This window comes from Asterias amurensis, chromosome 18, assembly GCF_032118995.1.
Source record: "Asterias amurensis chromosome 18, ASM3211899v1".
NCBI lineage: Eukaryota > Metazoa > Echinodermata > Asteroidea > Forcipulatida > Asteriidae > Asterias > Asterias amurensis.
In genome coordinates, this window is record NC_092665.1 from 5,197,996 (window position 1) to 5,222,418 (window position 24,423).

Sequence of the window (24,423 nt, forward strand, 5' to 3'; positions counted from 1 at the left end):
ATTAGATTTGCATTCGCAGGATAATACCCGTGGTTTACTTATGTGCAAAAGTAGGCCGGGGCGACTAGTGTGCTTTAGTGTTAAAGTCGCGACTACAAATTATTGTTTGAGTCACGACTACAAATTATTATTTGAGTCGCAACTACTATTTTTCTCTACTCTGTTATAATCGTGCTCAAACGTTGACCCGACTACCTATCTGGTGAAACACTTAGTTGTGTTGCTTCTTTCTATTCGCAACATATAATATAACGTGCGCTTGCAACACTTTGCCGCACAAGTCTTGAGAATCCGTAATTTATCTTGACAAGTGTCGTAGTTGGGTTTGAGGTGCGACTAGTCCAGTTAGTAAATTTCACTAGTCACCCAGGCCTATCATGATGGGAACTTGCTTATTAAGGTTTTATCGCAAATCGCAAAATTTCAAGAGAGGGCGCTGTTGAACCCACACAAAGGTATAGGCGTTGCGAGCGCGAGTCGTAGAAACTGGTAGATACCGCCCCATATTCCTTCCCAAAATGCATTGCGGTTCTGAATCGCGATAAACCTTATGAAAAATCTTGTGCGAATGGGCCCAATGTAGTGCTCTGCTCTGGAAGCAAAGATTCAGTGCTTAGAAGAAGCAGTGAATTCTGCGCTTACGTCAAGCGAAATACACTGCTTAGCAGGGATTTCTTTTGTTTGTGTGCTTCCAAGCTCGCACATTTTATTCCGCGCATGCACATTTAGCAGAAAATGGTGATCGTAGGTGCAGAGTTTGGTGGTTACGAGTTCAGTAAAATCCACTCGAACTAGATCAAACATCAAACCACCAACCAAATACAAGGATTTTATCATTAAGTAGTTTGTCACATGGCAATGGACTCTAAAGATACTGGCATGAACTCAAGAAACCAACCAAATCAAACAATACTGAGTCAAATGCAAGTTTTTACATTATTCAACTAGGGACCACTCATCTTATATACCGCCCTCTATTGACAGTGAAAATCCTTGCAGCACCATATCTCAAGAAGTGCAGGACCAATTTTTACACTGTCTGTAGTGAAGACTCCTTGGGGCATGGACATTAATTTTGAAAAACTGTGACCTCAAGTTGACCTCTACTTCCGGGTTAACCGGAAGTGGGACCATATCTCAAGAGTTACACAACCGATTTAAAAAAAATTCTTCAGTTATAGACTCCTTAGGTCTTAAAATTTGTTGGGAAAAACCGTGACCTCATTTTGACCTCTTCTTCCGTGTCAACTGGAAGTGGGACCATATCTCAAGTGCCATTGAACCGATTTTCAAACTTTTTTTCAGTTTAGACCCCTTGGGCATTGGAGATTAGCCTTAGGTTACCGTGACCCCATGTCGACCTCTACTTTCGGGTCAACCGGAAGTGGCATCATAACTCAAGACACTATTCAACATTTCAAACTTTTTTTCAGTTATAGGCTCCTTGGTCATTTTAGCACATAATCTAAGCAAAAGAACACGGAACAGCTTTGTGTTTGTTCACAAACACCTAATGTCTAGTCTCTTTTTGCTTTGGTTTTTCTTATAATCTGGTTAGGGTAGTTTGTTTTCCCTCGTTTTTCTACCTATCTGCCTGGTTTGCGTCAAACGTGGGTTTCATTCCGTATTGCTACCCTTTGTTCTTATTTTTTTATTTGCAGAGTTCCCAGGGGTCTTTTCTATGGCTAAATTCCATCTAGCTTTGGTTTTTGGACGGGTTCATCAGTTACGTCACGGGTCCTTTATGGTCCATGGGGGGTGGGGTTGGGTTTGGGTTAGTGGTTTGGGGGAGGGTTTTTTGTCCAACCTTGTTTTTGTTTTTTTCTGCCAGTGGCCCTTTTTTTGCTGGTTTGGGGGGGTTTTGGTAATGTAAAAACTCTGGAGGAGGAAATATTCAGTATTATAACACCCCTTGCAAGTATTGTGCCTGCTCATTGGTTTAGAGCGCGTCACATGACATGTCTTAGTTTTGCTAGACGACGGCCGTGTGATAGAGCGTCGGTTTGCCATGCGCTAGTCCGAAGACTAGCACATGGCGCCGTGCGCTAGTCCGACAGACTAGCACACGGCGTGCAGTACCCAGACGTCCGTTGCGTGTACGAGGATGATAAATTAATAGTCTGTAACCATTTCGGATTGTCCGACACTACATGCAACACAGTAGGTAAAAGTGTTTGCAATCTGTGTTCGCGTCGTCCGTGGATTGTAGCATTCAGGTCTGTAACTTAATAATAATAATACAGGTTTTAGAAATGTTTGGGGTGTTATAAAACAAATATTGACTGCTTTTACTCGTGCAATGGTTAAAAACTATGACTCCCTCGGTGATCCCCGGAGCGTTCTATTTTCCCTCGGCTTCGCCTCGCGAAAATAGAACGCTCCGTGGATCACCTCGGGAGTCATAGTTTTAACCATAGCACTCGAAGCAGTCAATATTTGTATACTAGTAAAACCTTTTTTTCTGTACAGTCAAAGCTTTCGTGTATACGATATGTAGAGAATGTTAAGGCTATTGTGTTGGTTACATAGAATGTCAGCTTTCTTTCTATTATTGAGTTGCCTCTACTATTTCAAAGGATTGTAGATGATTAACGGTCAAAGTACTTATATAAATCAACGCCAGCTCCTATCCATATATAGCCTCTATGAATTGCCGTGGTTTGGCTGATCACACAAAAAGGAGGGATGTTCTGCATTTTTTGAAATCCAAGAAACATTCCATTTATTGTTTGCAGGACGTCCATTGGGACAAAAAATATTGAGTGCAGAGTAAGAGCTGAATGGGGGCTGGAATGCTATTTTAGTTCTTTTAAAAGCAATGCTAGAGGTGTGGCTATTTTGTTTAACAATAATTTCGAGTTTAATGTCCATAGGTCTTGCAACGATCCTAATGGTAATTTTTTGGCTTTGCATATTGAAGTGAGTGACATGAACATCACCTTGATTAATATTTATGGTCCAAATAAGGATGAGCCTTTTTTCTACGATGGTATTAGCAATACTATTAATAATTTTGATAACCCCCACACGGTTATTTGTGGGAACTGGAACTTGGTTTTGAACGATAGTATTGATTGTATTAACTACGTAAATATCAATAACCCGTTAGCAAAGAAAAGAGTTCTCAGTCTTTGTGGTGAGCATGATCTTACTGACCCCTGGCGTATTCAGAATCCTACTACTGCTAGTTACACTTGGAGGCGGCATGATTCAGTGAAGCAGTCTAGATTAGACTTTTTTCTCATTTCTTCAGAAATGAACTCTAAAGTCACCGGTTGCGATATTAAGCCAGGGTATCGTACAGATCACTCCTTAATAGACATTCAGTTCGAATTCAATCAAATGGATAGAGGGCCAGGTTACTGGAAATTTAACAATTCCCTTCTTTCTGATACGGTGTACGTTGATCAAATTAAAAATGCTATTAAAAAGGTTGTAGAAACTTATGGAGCCTTTCCCTATCTGCATTCCAACTTGGTTCACATCCATCCAAATGACATCCATTTTACTGTTAATGATCAGCTCTTTTTCGAAATGCTATTGTTGGAGATTAGATCAAAAACAATCTCTTACGCTTCGTGGAAAAAGACAAGCAATAATAAGAGAGAGTCCCACATTGAGACAGCGATTCAAAATCTTTCTTATCAAATTTCTCAGGGGGACTTAACAGTCACTGAAGAGCTTAAGTCAAAACAAACTGAGCTTATTGATCTGCGTAAAAAGAAAATGGAGGGTGTTCTTATTCGATCTAAGACCCTCTGGATAGAAGAGGGTGAAAAACCATCACGGTATTTTTTGAACATGGAAAAACGCAAGATGATTAATAAAACTATCAGTTCTGTTGTCAGAGATGACAACACTTATGCTAGGTCCTCCTGTGAAATCCTAAATGAGTCTAGGCTTTTCTATAAAAAACTTTATTCCGAGGCTGAAAACTTGAACGACAGCAATTTGAGCTCTGTTTTTAATGGAGTTCCAGTTCTCTCGGATAAACTGCGGGAGAGTCTGGAAGGTCCTTTGTCATACCATGAACTCCTAAATGCCCTAAAGGGGAGCAAAAATGACAAATCTCCAGGTTCGGATGGTTTCAGCTTCGAATTTTATAAGTTTTTCTTTTCTGATATTGCATGGTACCTGTTGCGTTCTTTAAATTATGCATACTCCTCAGGGAGTCTTTCAACTACGCAACAGTATGGTATTGTTACGATGTTGCCTAAGGGGGACAAGCCACGCCAATCTCTTAAAAATTGGAGACCTATTTTACTTTTGAATACCTCATATAAACTAGCCTCTTCTTGCATTTCTGATAGACTTAAAAAAGCTCTTCCTTTCATTATTCATGAAGAACAAAAGGGTTTTCTTAGTGGCCGGTATATTGAAGAAAACATTAGGCTGATGTACGACTTGCTTAATTTTACAGAAAACAATAATATTCCCGGTATGTTTTTGTTCATTGATTTTGAAAAAGCCTTTGATTCAGTTTCACACAGTTTCATTTTGAAGGTCCTTGAACAATTTAATTTTGGCCCTTCCATTCAGAAATGGTTCAGTGTTTTTTATAGCGGGGCAAAAGCTTCCGTTCTTGTGAATGGTTTTCTTTCCGAATCTTTTAAGATTGAAAGAGGTTGTAGACAGGGTGACGGTTTGAGCCCCTACCTATTCCTTTTATGTGCAGAAGTGTTCGGAATGTTGATCCGAAAAGACAAAGTGCTTAAAGGCATAATGGCTAGCGGTTGTGAATTCAGACTTTCCCAGTATGCTGATGATACAGTTCTTTTTTTAGACGGCTCAGAAGGCTCCTTTGAAAAGTCCTTTGAAATACTTGCGGCCTTTGCTAGAATGTCTGGCTTAAAAGTCAATATTGACAAAACTAATGCGGTTTGGATTGGTAGTAACAAAGGGCGTAAGAAAGGGATTTGTGAGCACATCAAAGTTGACTGGGTTTTGGCTGAAAACTCTTTCAGAGCCCTTGGTATAGACTTTAACACTAATCTTGCTAGTATGGTGAATTTGAACTACACCAAGGTCATTTCTGCTATTAAAAGTTTAATTGAGCAGTGGTCTAAACGTAACCTAACGGTGCTGGGGAGAGTTACTGTAACAAAGTCGCTCCTTTTATCTAAGCTTACTTTTCTTATTTTAACTCTCCCCAACCCGCCTAGCAATGTTATCAAAGAATTAGACTGTATGTTCTATAACTTTATATGGAAAGGGAATGACCGTGTGTCCAGGAACCAGATGATTCAAGGCTATAGTCATGGAGGAGTTAAAATGATTGACATGCATTCGTATATAAAAGCTTTAAGGTCACCTGGATCCGCAGATTTCTAAGTTCAAATAACTTGGGTTGGGTCACTCTTTTTTGAAGATTTCGAACATTCATGATCCTCTAGCACTCCAGGGAGGCCACCAGGCATTGCTGATCTATTTAAAAGGGGCCGCAAATCAAAATCATTTTTGGATTGATGCTCTTAATGCTTGGTGCAGCTTTGTTAAGTGTCATGTACCTGCCAGTCAAATTGACGCTTTGAAAATGTGTTGTGGCATAATCAGAATATTATGGTCGGTAACAAACACATTAACTATAAACACTGGGCCAAAAATGGTGTGAACTTCGTGTGTGACATTTTTGACTCGCAAGGTGTGGCTCTTTCTCTTGTGGCATTTCAAAGGAAATTCAGGGTCAGAACAATTTTTTTAGAGTACGGGGGCGTGGTCAATGCAATCAAACATTCCTTCCGTAATGTACTGAATGGAGAAACCACAGAAATTGCTCGCCCTTTTTTACCATTTAATTTTGAGACTTTGTTGATGGATATAAAGGGCTCCACCCGTCTGTACAGTGTTTTCACCTCCAGCAAAAAAAGTTGTGCACAAGTTTATTGTTAAATTGGAAGAAAAAATTGGCGTGATTTTTCCGATTCCTCAATGGCACATTTTCTGTGGTTTACCCTTTAACTGTACATGTGACACCAAGATACACGTTGGTTACAGTTTAGATTGGTGCATAGAATTCTGGGTGTAAATTCCTTTCTTTCTAAAATTGGTCGGAAACATTTTAATCTGTGTACTTTTTGTAAAAGGGAAGAAGAGACACTAGTCCACTTGTTTTGTAATTGCAAGGTGTCTCTGTATTTTTGGCGTCAGATAAAACACTGGTTGACTAATACACTACACATTGACATTAATTTTGACAACACGACTAAGCTGTTTGGTTTTCATATTTATCGGATGAAGATGAACGACAGAAATCCCTTATTTGTTCTTATCAAAAAGGAAATAAATCATTATTTTGTAAAGGAAAAAATGATCTTTGTTAAGAATAACAACTTAGATAAGTTCAATACCAAATGGGAGCCTTTTGTATTGCTATGTACCAACTAAATGCCTTGCATCATCATCAAACTTCCTGTTTTTGCAAGTTGCCATTTCTCTCTTAGTATCGTTCTATAAGTAGTTGGTTTTACCAGTAGTTTGTGTAGCTTTGTACATTGAAGAAACTTGAATAAATTTCCCCCTCCAGGGGAAAAAAAAAAAAAAAAAAGTTCCATTCCTCGATAATAAAATGACGGCAACATATTTTGAGAACATAAATCTCCAAGAGATGTACCTACGTCATGAACTGTTTCTGGTTACCGACCCGTTTTCGCGTAGCTCTCTGAAATTTTGTCGGTCAGTGAATTTGACGTCAGCAACTTGTTTCTGGTCATGGTCGCCAAAACACGCTCCTGTTAAAAATTGAGCTCAATTGGTCGTCGAACTTGCGAGATAATAATGAAAGAAAAAACACCCTTGTCACACGAAGATGTGTGCTTTCAGATGCTTGAATTCAAGATCAACGGCACCTAGCCTAAAGCCCAAGCCAAATAAGTGACACAACCTTCGATACCAAGATGAAACCCTCTACTAAGCCCACATCCTTGACCTATTTACATGAACAATTAGCCCAAGATTTATGCGGCGCAAAGGTTGTAGGCACAATCATGTTCCGAACGACAGACGATTGTTCGTACTTGTACAATTGGTACATAAAACAACAATTCACCTAAAAGGTTGTCAGTTTCAAGTGGATTGACGTATTTAAGTTGTTCCAAATTCCACACGTACTTGCTGTCTGTCTTGTCTTTACCTGCCTGCCATTCGTCTTAAACAAAACATAGTATTGTAAAACAACTAGTGAAACAAATCCTTGCTTGATTGTTTCAATTCGTAGTATATAGCAAGAGCTTCATGTGACCGAAAGAAAATTAAATGCTGTGAAACTATAAAAAACATCTATAAAGTCAAATTTTGATCAAGTGAAACTATTTTGATGAGAGATACTTCTACAAGAACACACAATTTTAAAAGAACATAAACAGACAAGAACATTAGGGCTGAATAGATTAATGACCATTAAAGACACTGGACTATATTGGTAATTGTCAAAGACCAGTCTTCTCACTTGGTGTATATCAACATTATGCAATTGGTCGGCGAAGTTGCGATATAATAATGACAGAAAAAAACTCCCTTGTCACACGAAATTGTGCGCTTTCAGATGCTTAATTTGGGACCTTCAAACTCTAATTAATATGAGGTCTCGAAATCAAATTTGTGGAAAACTACTTCTTTCTCGAAAACTACGTTACTTCAGAGGGAGCCGTTTCTCACAATGTTGTATACTATCAACCTCTCCCCATTACTCGTTACCAAGTAAGGTATGCTAATAATTATTTTTAGTAATAACCAATAGTGTCCACTGCATATAAATAAGTTCGTATGGATTGTTGATGATCATGAACAAAAAGATTCGTTTTTACAAATCCAAAATTATGTATGATGTTACTATAATTGACAAAGCTCCTAGCTTAGGAGTAAAACGTAACTAATAGTACTAAATTATATGTAAAGTATACATCATACATAAGTTTGGATTTGTAAAAACGAATCTTTTATTTCAGATTCATTACCACTTTATATTCAAGTACATTCCTCCTATCTTCTATAACTACGCACCATGCTGTCTCTATGGTAATGTCAGCGCCTTGTGGCTCATGGACAGTTATCGATTCACCATTGTCGACTTACCAATATTGATTTACCATTGTCGTTTCAATATTATCTTTTCCCATTATCGATTCTCCATTACTGATTCACAGTTATCTTTTTACGACTATCGGTTCACCATTATTGATCCACAAATATTATTGAATCACCATTATCGATTCACCAACATCGAATAGTGGTTATTGATTTACAAATATCGACTCACCAATATCGACTAATAATTATCGATCAACCAATTTTGATTCACCTTTATCAATTCAGCATTATTGATTTCAGTAGCTCGGTTTCTATGGAACCTGGATGGGATCAGAAGCTGTTAAAGCAAAATGGTGCAATAGTCATCAATAATTGGGTTTAAGTTTTATCAGGTTTACATCATACCAATGAGATTTCGTCCATCATTTCTAGATCCAGCTTTAGAAGAGTCTTCAGGATACTCTGGGTCGGCAGCTTCTCTCGGTAACATTTTCATCCTTCCCCCACCCATTATAACCTGGCATAGATTAATAAAGAATTAGTAGAAAACTGACCGTACCATGAAGTTGGTGGTCGGCATGCAGCAATGACTAGCAGGTAGGGTATTCTAGGAAGCTGCTTCGGAAGTGCTGCTAGGAAGTTTGAAATAATGAAATTTGCCAGCCTTTCATTATGTGAGCACGCTTTAAAAAAAATTCTAAAAAATGATTAACTGTTTAAATTGATTAATTGTTTACATTGATTAACTATCGAATGCTTCCAGCTACCTGTTTCATTGCCGGTCAGTTTGTGAGATACTCTGATTCAAAAACCAAAATAACCCATGATATTAGTGAGGGTATCGAATAATCAAACGGTACATTCAGAATAGTGAACGCGAACACTGGTTTGTGTCAATGTTGCAGATTGTACCTGTGTATCCTGTCCGAGTGTTATGAGTTGCTGAGCGATGTCAATGCAACCGATGTCAGTTTCCTTCTGCGGTATATCAGAGTCACACTCCCAGTCTCGATGGGGCGAATGTGCGTAAAGTGCGGCAGGGGTAGCGTGTGTCACACAGGCAGTGCTGACGAATCCCGTTGCCTTGCCTTTAGAAAGCACACAAAGCAACGTAAACCTAATTTATTAGCTATTATATTTGATCGATACAATTTCAAGAACACAAGATTAAAATTAATACAAAACACTTGACAACAAATCAATGAAAGTAAATCATTTTTATTATACACACATTGACTGGCAATGAGTTAAATGTACGTCTACCCCCGAGGGACTTTGGGTGACCAGAAGAGGGACCTATTTCCCGAGGCTGAAGGCCAAGGGAAATAGGCCCCTCCTCTGGTCACTAACAGGCACGAGGGGGGAATAGACGTACACTGGTTACCGAATTGTGCCAGTCAATATTGTGTATTATTATACAGCTCGGTCTTAAATGTGAAATAAGAACAACACGTGGAAAAGAAAGGAAGTCTTGTAGTTGCTGTTCACGGTCCAAGTCAAGAGAGGGCGCTGTAACCGGGCACTATTTACAAAGAGCTAGTTCCCGCAAAACATATGCGCCCGATCACTAGACTAAGCTCATCCCACGAGACCGTGTTCAGCCAACCAGAATACAGAAAAGGCAAGAGGTGTGTTATAAAACATTATATGAATATGTTGACGTTCTTTTACACTTACCAGACTTTTGAGCAGATATCATAACAGACTCCACATTAGCATTGAGACTAGATTTACAATCTCCTTTAATAGCAGAATCGTCTAGGCCTATCACTGCTGTCTTGGTTTTAACACCACTAAAATAAGCAGTAGCCGTACCAGCCGAGTCCACTCAATATAGTGGGTGCGTTCGTTTAACTTCACTGGGTCGACCCCGATCTGCCCCGGTTAGTTCGAATAGCTTTGACGGGGCTCACCCGGGTCAGCCCCCCCCCCCCCAAGTGCCCTGCTTGTGGAGTGGGTCACTTGGGGTGATCTGAGGTGCATGCCTTTACCACGAGAAGGCGAGTGTGTTCGTTCGATTAGCTCTTGTCAGGGGTTCACCCGAGTGAGCACCACGGGGTCGACCCAGGGAAGCTTATCGCGCACACCCACTATTTGTATCATATTTGGGCACTGATTTCAGTGGATAAACGTGCAGTGACGTAAGCATTATGTTTCTGTGTTTTGATTGGTCCGAGGTGATGTTTGGCATTTGTACTAGCGGTCATCTGCATATGAATCTAGGTGAAAGGTGAAGCCGGACAAGGATTGACCTACGCTGGAAGCCACTCTCTGGCGTTATTATTCACGAGCCTCGAAGTGTGACGTCAGATGTTCAGGCTATAGGAATATACTAGCCTGAACATCTGACGCCACACTTCGAGGCTCGTGAATAACGCCAGAGAGTAACCTCTCGCCTCTAAGGTCAATCCCCGTCACCAATCCCCGTCAATCCCGTCCCACGATTCGTCCTGTACAGTTTTGATCAACGTTCTTCCAATTGTTGTGCCGTTAATGTTGCTTTAGAGACGGGTTGTAATGGCTCCTTTATTGTCCTTGGTTTATATGATTGTAATGTGGTGGCTATGTTTTCTAGTCTTTAATAATGTTTGGGGATGAATGAATAAACCCCGTGATACAAATATGTTTGATAGCGCCCTCATTCGGTCAAAAGTACGGCGCATTTCTGTTTGAATGTCCAAATCAAAGTACAGGGCTGCGTATTGGCGGTCGTACCAATAGATGTTTCAGTCATTGTCCAGTGATTATCCAATGTCCAATTCAACCGCCAAAAACTCACCCATGGCTGGCTTAAAGTCAGCGCCAAAAAAATCTGCAGTAATTATGCAAAATGACACTCCCACAATATACCTGCATTGGTGCAAAATAATTCTCTTAAAAACGCCACAACCGGCAACTTTCCGCACAATAGTTAAACAATATTATTGTAATCATAAATAACATTTGTTATTACTTTACCGTGACATGACTTGGCTTGTTTCGATGCGGCACCATTATGAGAGTGTGGGCTTCGACGAGTGCAATTTGTTTGCAAGAACATTGCACGATTACTAGTGAGTTACTCCTGCATTGCAGTTTAAAAAGTAGTAGTAAGGGCGTTTCATGTATATAAACCAGTGGGTGGATTAGTCTAGGACTAGTCTTTACTCGACTTAGGACGAGTTACTCGTCCTAACTTTGGACTACCCATACGTTTTTAATATCTCCTAGGACTAGTCCTAACTCTTTGTGAAATCGACCCCAGGCCTGCTTTAAGTGGGAGGTTTTTTAAACGGTGAAGATCTCCTGCAGTAGTTGTTTCAGTGTGTAGGTTCGAGACGTAATAATTATTGTTACCTTTGACAAAGCTACACTAGGGAACTTATCCCATTCGAGGTCTGTTTCTTCCCCGTGATCTCCTTCCAGCTGCCCCTTGAGAATCCTCGCAGCCGTCACGGTTGTTATACCCATCCCATCTCCGACGAAAAACACTACGTTCTTAGCTTTATTCGTATTGAGTGTTTGCTCTCTGGTAATAGCTTTCTGCAAACTGTCACTAGCCAGGTCATTCCAGTACTTCGCACCATACAACTATTAATTTATACAAACACTACAAACACCACTCGAAGACAATTAGATAGTGTCGTATGCTCAGAACTGAAAGAACATTGGTGGAATTTTATGGGTTTCGTGATTGAGCTTTTGCAGATGTTGAAGCTCCTTGTAAATAGGATAAATTGATCAAGAGTGCACTTAAAAAATAATTATTGACATAAAACAACTTTAGTTTACTAAATAAAATATCAATTTTTTGATTATGGGGGTATTTATTTTCATTAAATTAATCACTATACAGATATCTAATTGGCATATAGTTCTAAACATTATTGTCATATTAATTGCAACACCGAAATACATATACCGGGTATTTTGTTATGAGATTAAGGTGTGTTCTTTCTCGACCCTCATCTTCTGTGTTTTTCGATAAAAAATAATCGGCTGTAATATTTGTTGTGTTCGTACGTCGTTAAACTATCAATAAAAGACAATGGAACAGGGCACATTGCGTCAAAAACTCGGGTTCTATTCACGTGATAACAACAAGCAAAACAACAGAGCTCTCGTACAACCAGATCTCGCGTGAAACAATGTGATCACTAAGTCTGCATACATTATCGTATTCAACTTTGATCCGTTGAAAAGTCAAATGGAACGCTACTCTATTCAAGCGAGAACCACTATATGCCTACTTACTTTGTGGTAGCACAATGCCTCCTGCAGTCAGCATATAGATCCAAATTAACCATATTAATGTTGAAATCAAAGTAACATAATTAGAAGTAATGAAACAGTGTATACCGATCGTCACTGTTTGTATCCGACTGAGGTCATAGTCAGTTTGATTTACAGACTTCATAACTATAGAACAGCCATAACTTATCATGTCATTCATTCTTTGGCTTTTGAACCTTGGAAATAAATTATCGGTTCTTGAACTTTAATTTCATATTTCAAATGGCCATTATCTATATCGGTACTTGTACTATATCATCAACTTCACATCTGTATTTTTTAATACCAATTAATCTACTGTGAAGTTTTACAAAAAATGGGACTCCTTCAAAGTATTGTGCCGAGGTTAACTCTGCATTTTACTAAAGTGGTATACTATGTCGGTAAATGTTACACTTTGTTTTGCTGTTACGGTTTTTCAGCATAATTGTATGAGGAGTTGTAATAAGATTAGTTCAAAAAAAAAAATCACCCCGAAAAACTAATAGTTACGAAAGCCCTCCAGAAAAAAAACGATTGTTAAATCTCTGATAACGGCTTGATTCGTCATAATGGATTCACCAACGCCTCCCCTCCCATCCCTACCCCCACCCCTCCCCGCGTAAATAGCGGATGGCGTATCAGCGTTACAAATCCTTAACGATTGAATGTGCATACAATCTAATTACATACACGTTTTGATGATTCCGTAATGATGGACTGTAAATTGTGATAACCGAATCAAAATATCTTGGCGTTTTTTTTTTTTTAGCACTATTCGAAATAGTTGATCCTCAATGTACACGTTCTTAGTAAATTGTAGGCCTCTCATTGACATGCATGGAGTATTTATTAAATTACTGGGCCCTCGACTTCTTCAATGCTATTTATTTATTCAACAATATTATCCTGCATTTACAGATATGTGTTTGTTCATAACAATAAGTAAAACAATTGAAAAGGGGAGTGGTACGAGGTCTTAAGCGTTTGTCTAAAATCAACAGTATCTTAGGCCCCGTTCCCACTGGACCCCGCGTTAATTTGGCCGTAAACAAAAGACTAAGCCGAAGGCAGGCCGGGTCCTTCATCTACGACCACGACCCCGCCAGTTTGAAACGAATGTTCAAGACTATGACTTAGCACTATATAGCAAAGCCATTTTCGGTTTACATGAATAGGCCCAAAACAATTGGAATGGACTTGTAAGTTCACTCTTGCCGTATCTCAACTATGCATTAAATAACAAACCTGTGAAAATTAGAGCTCAATTGGTCGTCGAAGTTGCGAGATAATAATGAAAGAAAAAACACCCTTGTCACAAGAAGTTGTGTGCTTTCAGATGCTTGATTTCGAGACCCTCAAAATATAATTCTGAGGTCTCGAAACCAAATTCGTGGAAAATTACTTCTTTCTCGAAAACTACGTCTCTTCAGAGGGAGTCGTTTCTCACAGTCTTTCATACTGCCAACAGCTCCCCATTACTCGTTACCAAGTAAGGTTTTATGCTAATTTGAGTAATTAACCAATAGTGTGCACTGCCTTTAAGCACATTTTGACAATTTTGAGATTTTCAATATATGAACGAGTCCTTTATGTCAAAGAAGTTGCCCAAGATGGGGACAGAATCTCCGGGGACAGATTTCAATGAGACACCGGCCCAAGGGGGAATCCTGCCTTACGTGTTTTTTAAAACAATCAAAATTACTTCAATCTCATCCAAAAGTTCATTTGATTGTTTTTGATTTTTGTGGTTTATATTGATTGTTTCTGCTCCATTGAATATTCTTGTTTCCCAAAAGCATTTGTGCGTTTCGGTGGTAGTAGACTCTGAGAAAACAAATAATACAATTGAAACTCAGTTTAAAAATACCATTTAAGGGCAAAGGCAGGACACATTAATAGGTAACTTTCAACCACTAGTGAGTCTTTTCACTTGGTGTATCTCAACATATTCTTAAATTAACAAACCCGTGAACAAAAATTTGAGCTCAATTGGTCGTCGAAATTGCGAGAGAATAATGGGAAAATCACCCCGTCGCACAAGTTGTGTGCTTTCAGATGCCTTCAGTTTGAGACCTTTAACAACTCGAGAAAATACTTCTTTCTCAAAAACTAGGTTTCTTCAGAGAGAGCCGTTTCTAACAATGTTTTATACTATTGACATCTCTCCATTGCTAATTACCAAGTAAGTCTTTATGCTAGCAATTCTGTTGAGTAATTACCTATGGTGTCCAGTGCCTTTAATGTTGCTCTGTTGGTGGCGCACTCTACTATAAATACATTGTCATCGCATTTCTATTTCGGAAAAAAACATACTGAGTTAGTGTTAGTAAACATATACCAATGATAGAGTAAGTCACTGTACTTCAAAAGAGTGGAAGAACGAATTAGATCCATCTGAACAGTATATATATTGCGTACGCAGTTCTTTCTTTGATAATAAACTTGCACTTTAACTCACAATCATCAGGGAAACACAACAATTGAGCGGAAATAGAAGGAAAACGGCCAGGAACTTCAGGAAGCAATCACACAGTGCAACCCAGTAGGGCGGATATACATGTAAAAACACCATACCATTAAAGCGTGTACAAATTGATCTCCATTGGTAACATACAGCCTCATCCAAACCAGTGATAGAGTAAGTCACTGCTTTCAATCAGTGACTTTACCACATACACAGTGTAGTGTAGAGTTTTACACCATTAGTATCCATTCAATATACAGTATCATTCAAACCAATGATAGAGTAAGTCACTGTCATAAATCAGTGACTTTAACACGGTATTGACGCACAATTGTAACATACAGCCTCATCCAAACCAATGATAGAGTAAGTCACTGCTTTCAATCAGTGACTTTACCACATACACAATGTAGTGTAAAGTTTTACACCATCGGTATCCATTCAACATACAGTATCATTCAAACCAATGGTAGAGTAAGTCACTGTCATAAATCAGTGATTTTAACACGGTATTGATCCACAATTGTAACATACAGCCTCGTCCAAACCAATGGTAGAGTAAGTCACTGCATTCAATCAGTGACTTTAACACGTATCTATGATTGGCTGCTCATCGAATGTAAATCAAACATCAAAGTAGACTGATGGGCACTTCAATGGAAATACAGCAGTATTTAAACGCGCTGCACCAGCAGCAGTGCTCATAACAACTTTGCATCTTATCGGAAGAGAGAAACTGAGAAAGTTTGTACTACAATAACACATCATCAAGGTAAGTGTTTCTCGTTATACTGTCGGACCCGGACTTTGGCTTCTAGATGCATTCAGTGTATTTTAGGGTAGCCTATTATTTCAAGAATGTTGCACTTTTGGTCCAAGAAGGGGCACCACTCTACCCAATAAAGCAGTAAAATTAACGGTGCTTTACCTGGCAGCTGGTGCCAGGTAAAATGCAGTAAATTTCACAGTAGCAGTTTTGTAAATTGTGCCTTGAAGGAGTAGTTTGCTAAACTCCACTTTGAAATTTACTGCACTTTTAATACCTAGCACCCTGGCTGCCAGGTATACAAAGCACCGTAATTTTGACGGATTAATTTTAACAGCGTATTCAGCTGAAGTTCTCATGTAGTGTTTGGGTCACTTGCTCTCTGCCAACATTAGTGTACTGTGGTACTGTTTGGTGGTACAAACTGTAATGCCGTTGCATTTCCCTTTGAAACCACGATACATAGTGTTGTGTCGTTGGGGCTTTTATCACCATACTTGCAAGTGGTTTCCGTTTTGGAGCAGCAAGTTCCGCTGGTATTCTGTACATTGTCTTGTTCAAATAGTGGGCAATAAAAGTTTACCTAGACAGTTTCAGTTGAATGTGCTTGATATTCTGCTCGTTTTAATCTGTGTGTACTCTTCATTCAAAAGCTGTCAACAAAATTAACAACAAGTACTGATGAAATGGCATTGTGTGACATGACCACTTTGATATTTTGTTTTATGTTGTGGGTAAAACAAAACAAGATGGAACATTATGCAACACTTTCACAATAATTATGGTGATCGGTGTTTTGTACAGCCGACGTGGGGAGGGGCAACCGAGGTGAAGCCGAGTTTGATGTTTGCCCCAAAAGTTTACACAAAACCTGGACCCCGTCACGGCAGAGCATGCAATATTAATTGTTTTATTTTACCATGATAATCGATTCGTCTTGTTTGGGGACAAATTGTTACCATCCTCCATTATTGTTACGACAGTAATGACACAGTTTAAAACTATGACAGCATATTTTGTAAGCCAAAACATGGTGGCACACTGTCTTATGGTGCTGTCACTTGACGTTTTAGCCAGCGTATGTCAACGTAAGAAATTTTTAGCGAGTACGCTGGCGTACGTCGAATAATTATGGGTAAAGGCCCCGTCACACCTTGACGTTTAAGCCAGCGTATGCCGACGTATGACAATTTTGGCGACTACGCTGGTGTACGTCAAATAAGTTATGGACAACTTTGTATAAGTTAAGAGCACGATGACACACGCTGATATACACGACGATGTAAGGCGTGTGGCTCATAAAGGCACTGTCACACATTGACGTTTTAGTCAGCGTTTGCCGACGTATGCAAATTTTAGCGACTACGCTGGCGTAAGTCGAACAAGTTATGGGTAAGTTTTGTATAAGTTAAGAGCACGATGAAACACGCTGATATACACGTCAATGTAAGTCGTGTGGCTCATAAAGGCACTGTCACACATTGACGTTTTAGTCAGCGTATGCCGACGTTTGCAAATTTCCCTAAAACGTTGGCATACGCTGAACTACCGATGGATTTTTCAATTTTGAGCGTATACGAAGCGTATTCATAACGAGGTGGACGGATGCATACTGTAGAAGTAACTTACACAGAGCGTTTTCATAACGAATGCTTAGCGTGTTGACGGCGTTCACAACTTATGTTCTACGATGGTCCAACTACTGCATAGAGCGCGGGGGCAGCGTATTGCCGACGATCACATACAGTAGCCTATAAAGAGGGTGCCTCTCGACGATTGAAATAATAACTGCACTTGACATCGTATTAATCCTCATGCGAACCCAAATTGTATATACCGATTCACATAACTCTGCCAATACACCATTACATGGTAGCTGTAAGTTTAGAAACAAGTTTAGTAAGTTCTGTGGTCATCCGGAACACGTTAAATACGTTCGACGTAAGTTCAAAGCACATTACTCATATAGGTTATAAGAAATACGTTTTTGGTACGCTAGACATTATATCGACGTATGTCGACTTCTGAGAACCTTACAAGTAACGTGTGTGAACGTGCGTCATCGATTGTATAACGCACCTACAACTTATGCGGAACTTATGAACCACACGCTGGCACACTTAAGCCCTTTTCACACTACAGGTATTTCCCGGGAAACTCCCGGGAAATGTTAGTCGATCTGTTCACACTACAAAAATCCCGGGAAATAACATTTTCCCGGGAAATAATTTACCCAGTTAAGGGGTAGGGTTAAAGGAGTTAACCCCGGGGAAAAACGTTTTTCCCGGGAAAAGCAGCTAGTGAGAACGAAAGCGGGTCTAACTTACCCCACCTTTTTCTTCCAATGTGTTGAGACGTCATTAATCTCGAAAGGTCACAGACGTCAAAAATAGCGCGCCAATCAATTCGCGTGGTAACAATAACCCTTTTTTGTTTTTTCCTTCTGAAAGTGTTTACGTTCAGGTACGAAAATAAAAGTGAATAACATCTGTAATTTACAAATAAATATATGAATTAAAAAAATTGACCACGTGAATGGAATAGGAATAGAATAAATAGTTGGCGTGAACAAGCTTCCTTCTAGTACACACGCCATGTGTGTATGGTATTTCGTATTTTTACATGTACTTGGCCGTTGGTGGACTTGTGTTGTCCAGAGTCAGATTTGAGTTCATCGATCGACATTGCTGTCTACAACCTGACAGTAAATATTTTAACTCAATTTGTTGCTCAATTTCTTACGATGGGTAGAAGTGACCGATGGAGTGATGATGAAATTTTGAAACTAGTTGCATTTTGGGCCGACGATGCAGTCCAAAAACAGCTAGATGGGCATAGGCCTACAAGACACGGGAAAGTTTTCTCAAAATTTGCTGACTGCCTGCGTGGTGCTGGGTATGAACGGACCCCTGCCCATTGCAAAAAAAACCGAAAACCTTGGGTAAAAAAGACTTTAGGTCGGTAGGATACTAGTTTTGTTTTTCAAGGCCTAAATATTTTCTATTGCATAAGTGTTCTATTGCAAACATTTCCTTTTAGAAGAAATATACATTTAAAAGTCGTTATGAAGCCATGAAAAAGCCTATTCAGTGTTCTTTCCTTGCACGATGGGAAAACAGCACTGTTGATGTTGGAAGGGAAGAATGCTTCTTTTGCTTTCTAATTCTATTGTCAGATTGCGCAAAATTGACCGTGCGGTATTTTTTTTCTATAAAATCTTTAATTATCTTGGCCCTTACATCATGGACATTATTATGCAATCCTTCGAAAAATGCCATTCAGAGAATTTCTAGGCCTTACCTCAGGGTTGATTCCCTTAACCCTGCCCCTGAGCAGGGTGAATTATTTCCTGGGAAAACATCATTTCCCGGGAAATTCCCGGGAGTATTTTTGTAGTGTGAACAGATCAACCAAAAGTTCCCGGGAATTTCCCGGGAAATAACTATAGTGTGAACAGGCAAAAATTGAGATGAACGCCAACACAAAACCTCGGGGTAAAACACGGACACAAAAGTCCATTCAATTACAGTTCTCAAAAGAAAGAAAAAAACTGTCGCAGAGTAGAAAGCTCCCTTTCGCTTTTTCTAATAGCAACTTGCTCCCACCACCAGTGGCCGCTCTTCATGGTAGACCAGATTGACCTTTGACCAATACTTCAGCAAGTGCCATGAAACCCGTCAATCGCACGACAAATTCCATACGATTGTTATACCGCATGTCTTTAAAACACTGTCACAGCAATCGTCTTCTCCTGACAAGACGCCAGCGACGTCTTCCCCGAACTGCAAGACTTCTTCTCCGCCGTAATCACACAATATATTGGTATAACAACACGCAAATACACAATTTATGTGCAGCCATTTTGGGTCGCATGTGGTAAGGATTTTCAGCCGGCCGCGTGGCATTATGGGAACGGACTTCCGTCCACAAAACATTGTAACTTCCGCATGGGCTGACCTGTTTACCACATTTCCTGGGGTTTGATCGTAAGTGTGAAACGACCGTGCATATTCCTGGCAAATAGTACTCCCGGGAGTTACCAAATTGGGATAGTGAGAACGGTTGCTGGGGTGGCGGTGGGGTTAAAAACTCCCGGGATTTTCCCGGGACTTTATTTCCCGGGAAATGGCTCTGTAGTGTGAAAAGGGCTTTAGATTTTGTTGTGCATGCACACAATTTCTCGACGACCTCGCCTTACTACGACGTACACGGCGTGTTTCAGCGTGCTCATAACTTATACAAAACTTACCCATAACTTATTCGACGTACGCCAGCGTATTCGCCCCAATTTTGTATACGTCGGCATACGCTTGCTAAAATTGCCAAAACGTCTAGGTGTGACAGGGCCTTAACATTCAATAGTAGTAACGTGCTTTGAACCTACCTCGAACGTATTTGACGTGCTCCGGACGACCAAAGAACTTAATGAACGTGATTCTAACTTGCATCTACCGTATAATGGCGTAATGGCAGCGTTTATGTGAATCGGATACAAATTGGGTTCGCGGGAGGATACTACATTGTCAAGTGCAGTTATTATTTCAATCGTCGAGAGGCACCCTCTTTGTAGGCAACTGCATGTGATCGCAGGCAATACGCTGCCGCGCGTTATGCAGTAGTTAGATTACCGTAGGACATAAGCTGTGAATGCTGTGAACAGGCTAAGCATTCGTTATTGAAACGTTCTAAGTAAGTTACTAATACGGTCTGCATACGTCCAACTCGTTATGAATAGGCTTTGTATACGCTCAAAATTGAAAAGTCCATCGAAAGTTCAGCGGATGCCAACGTTTAAGAGAAATTGCCATACGTCGGCATACGCTGACTAAAACGTCAAGGTGTGACAGTGCCGTAAGTTAAGATCACGGCTAAATACGCCGATATACGTCTTTGGATTATGCTTTGAACCTATGTCGAAATTATTTGACGTGTTCCGGACGACCACTTTTGATGAAATTAAGTAGTGGCAGCGTTTTGGGAAATCGGTATACACTAATTGGGTTCGAAGGAGAATACAGTGATGCCAAGTGCAGTTATTATTTCAAACGTCGAGGTACCATGCAATACGCTGCCCCGCGCTATGCAGTAGTTAGACTATTCGTAGATATCGTATCTTTTTACACGAGGTGAAATCCTCACAATGTAGACAAGTTGAGGAATCTTTCTTGGATTATAAAATGAGCGAAGTGATACGGACAGGAGCTCAATGTATAGGGTGTTGGTTTTATCTCAAACAAACAATCTCTTGTTGATATAGAGGCATACGCGCCCCACCCTGTATCTTCCCTGTAATTTTGGAATCTCTGTCAAGTCGAATCCGAGATCGAAAGCCGTCTATATGGAGATCATTACTCTGGGTTGTATTGTCTAACAATGTCTCGGTGAAGGATACCAGAGTCTCTGTGTTTACGCATGTGATTAAACGAGCTCATCCATTTTGGGGCATAGGGAACGGCAATGGACAATACCATTGTTGGGAGAAAGATTCTACCGGTCTGATTAAATTTCTTTCTCCTCACCACCCATATTTCCTCTTGTTCTCCTTTTAAAGTTGTTTATAATTGTCTGACAGTTGTTTGGGTGTCATTGGGGAGCATTTCAACACGATATTCAATACGTTGAAGATCAAACGAGCCAACGGCACCCTGCCGTAAGCTAAGTAGGTACTGAAGTGTTTAGCGGTAGCCACTTTGTTGTGTGGAGCGATTATTTAGCTCAACACAACAGAACACTTACGATCAATAAGGCCAAGTACATAATTTAACACACACATGCCCATTCCAGCGAAACACAAATTGACTAAAACGTGGTTAATGTGGAAAGTAGCGATAAAGAACTTCCACAAACACATGGATAACGTGAATAAATTGAAGCTGACAAAAAACTGGTGGTCACCGCTAGAGCAGCGCCTGCTATGGCTGCATGTTTTTTATCGTTTGTTTTATGTATCCTATTAAATTACAGATGAAGATTACCATAGCAACAGTGACCCTTCTTCTTGGTATTTTGCAAGTTCCGTTCATGGTGGCTAAAACAGCAGTTTCACCTGATCCGGAGACGACGTGTAACTCCTGCTGCCGGGGCCCAGCCGGTATACCGGGAATTCCCGGGTCAAATGGGAACCATGGTCAAGGGCTTGTAGGGTCCCCTGGTGAGGTAGGTCAACCCGGGGCTAAAGGAGACATGGGGTCAGATGGACTAGTTGGTGAGCCAGGCGCTAAAGGGGATACAGGACTTAAGGGAGATCAAGGAGTCGGTCAACCAGGGAAACAAGGACCTCTAGGTCTGTCTGGGATGAATGGTCTGAATGGGGAGAGAGGTGAACCTGGACCAGCTGGACAGACCGGCGAAGCAGGTGAGCCCGGGGGAAATGGAGACATCGGGTCAGATGGACTGGTTGGTGCGCCAGGCGCTAAAGGGGATCATGGACTGAAGGGAGAGCAAGGAGTCGGTCAACAGGGCAGAAAGGGACCTCGAGGTCTGTCTGGGATGAATGGTCTGAAGGGGGAGAGAGGTGAACCTGGACCAGCTGGACAGACCGGCGAAGCAGGTGAGCCCGGGGGAAATGGAGACATCGGGTCAGATGGACTGGTTGGTGCGCCAGGCGTTAAAGGGGATCATGGACTGAAGGGAGAGCAAGGAGTCGGTCACCAGGGCAGAAAGGGACTTCGAGGTCTGTCTGGGATGAATGGTCTGAAGGGGGAGAGAGGTGAACCTGGACCAGCTGGACAGACCGGAGAAGCAGGTGAGCCCGGGGGAAATGGAGACATCGGGTCAGATGGACTGGTTGGTGCGCCAGGCGCTAAAGGGGATCATGGACTGAAGGGAGAGCAAGGAGTCGGTCAACAGGGCAGAAAGGGACTTCGAGGTCTGTCTGGGATGAATGGTCTGAAGGGTGAGAAAGGTGAACCTGGACCAGCTGGACAGACTGGTGAAGCAGGTGAATGTAGTTCGCGACGGTCCGCCTTCACTGCAGTGAGGAATACCGCCTTCAGCCCTCCATCCATATGGGATCCTCTGCCCTTTGAAGAGTTATTGTTTTCAGAGGAAGGGACTGATTTTAACTTGAATAACGGCGCGTTTACGTGTAATGTGCCTGGGGTATACGTATTGATGTTCTCAGTCTTCAAATTATCAAGTGAGTCTTACCTATATGTCAAGCTGATGAGGAACGGTAACGCCATTGTTACAGGGGGTGTACACGCTGCACATAACCATCATGTGAGCAGCAGTGCAGTGATTCCCCTTTACCGTGGAGATCAAGTTCACTTAGCTGTACACGGTCAAGTAGATAGTAACTCTGACCATTTCACGTCTTTCATTGGATTCCTGCTGTACGAAATCTAAATCCAACGTACAAACACACGGAAACGTTTAAATGTTTTAGACAACTATTTAAATAAACTAATATGCAACTATATAGTTTTTACAAATATAATAATAATGAGTTAATCGTGGAAAATCGAACGTGTGTTTAGATGAATCGAATAAAATAACTGTATTATTAATTGTTTTATTATATGCAGGACAATAAGTATGGAAAAGACGTTTTATTTGAACACTTGATTTTGCAAACGTGTATTGTGACAAGAACTTTCAACGTGTTTTTGTCACGTAAACAGTGCTTTAAAGATCAGTTCATCCCTTTTTTTGAGTTTATTACATTTTCGGTAAAGTTTGAAATTTCTGCAGCCTGTAATTCCGTCCGAGGGTGCAATGATGAGTCCTTGAAACCATGATGAGTCCATAAAATGCAAAAAGAAACTACGCAACAAAAACTGACAGTTTATTAAACAGTACATACAAAACTTCAGATTCCTTGATACAGACTCAGACTTATAATTCATTGTGGCCTCCGATTGTGCCGGCAATTTTATTTCAAACATTTTAAGTTGGTTGAAAAAGCTGTACCCTGTTAAGGCAACAAAATACAAATAATTCACCTAACAACTGGTAACAGTTGTCTTCGGTTGATATGTTCGTTAATGTACATCAACTATGATATTAAACTAACGACAACTTGTGATCAAAAAGAACTTGCGTTGTAAAGTACCAGAAAACATTTATTTTGTGTCGCTTTTTGAACACGTTTCGATATGGAGAAATATTTAAATTTTCGTCGTGGTTTGAGCGTTTCTTTGTTTTCACATGAGAAAACACTTTTGTTTAATGCAGATGAAACATTGGGTATTCGTTTTGAATTACTTTCGTATAAAACGTTTGATAACATGTCAAAGAGGGGAAAATATATTACACTTACAGCGATTCGTTAAACCGTCACATCGGCATGAAACCAATACACCATCTTAGTGTGAATTTGGAAAAAAAAATTTCCTCACTTCGACCGTGACTTAATTATTCGGAATATTAGCTGATTACACAATGTCGCATTTTACCTTACACAGAAAGGTTTCGTTGACAGTAATATTGTGACCCACTCTGTGATTTTTGTAAGAACTATATTTGCATGGTATAGCCTGTTGGGGGTAACAAATATTCTTATAAAATAGCACTATATGTAAGCTTTAATATGATGCATAATGCTAACATGTTTCCAAGAAGTAAACCAGACATTTTAATAAATAACCTGAGCACATGCAAATTTATTAAAAATGGGGTCGAGTTTGAAGGGTTAAAGTCACCTTGAAATAGAATTAATTTTTCTTCAAACATTACAGTATATGTTAATGACAGTAACATAATTTGTTAAGTTTTTGTTTGTAACGATTTACATGTTAAAAAAAAATAGATAAAGTTGTTTGGGGTGACTCCGCCTACCCCTTTTGTGACGTCAATCGAGTCAGACTTTGCCTCGATCGGACATTGAACACACGTACGTGCAATTACATGCAAGTTCTATTTTTTACGTTTCGAAAAAAGGTTTATTTCTTGCATTTTTTTCGGCAATGTCGAC

The 24,423-nt window shown here is 40.2% G+C and overlaps 1 protein-coding gene and 1 pseudogene across 1 annotated transcript; one reads left to right on the forward strand and one right to left on the reverse strand.

The window, feature by feature from the left end:
• LOC139950938 (alkaline phosphatase, tissue-nonspecific isozyme-like) overlaps window positions 1–12,876 on the reverse strand; it is a 127,996-nt pseudogene extending 115,120 nt beyond the window's left edge.
• An 8,597-nt stretch (window positions 12,877–21,473) lies between these two features.
• On the forward strand, window positions 21,474–22,856 carry LOC139950939 (uncharacterized). Its single transcript, XM_071949775.1, has 2 exons — window positions 21,474–21,828; window positions 22,219–22,856. Exons 1-2 carry the CDS (start codon window positions 21,474–21,476, stop codon window positions 22,854–22,856), a joined length of 993 nt encoding a protein of 330 aa, XP_071805876.1.
• The last annotated feature ends 1,567 nt before the right edge of the window (window positions 22,857–24,423 follow it).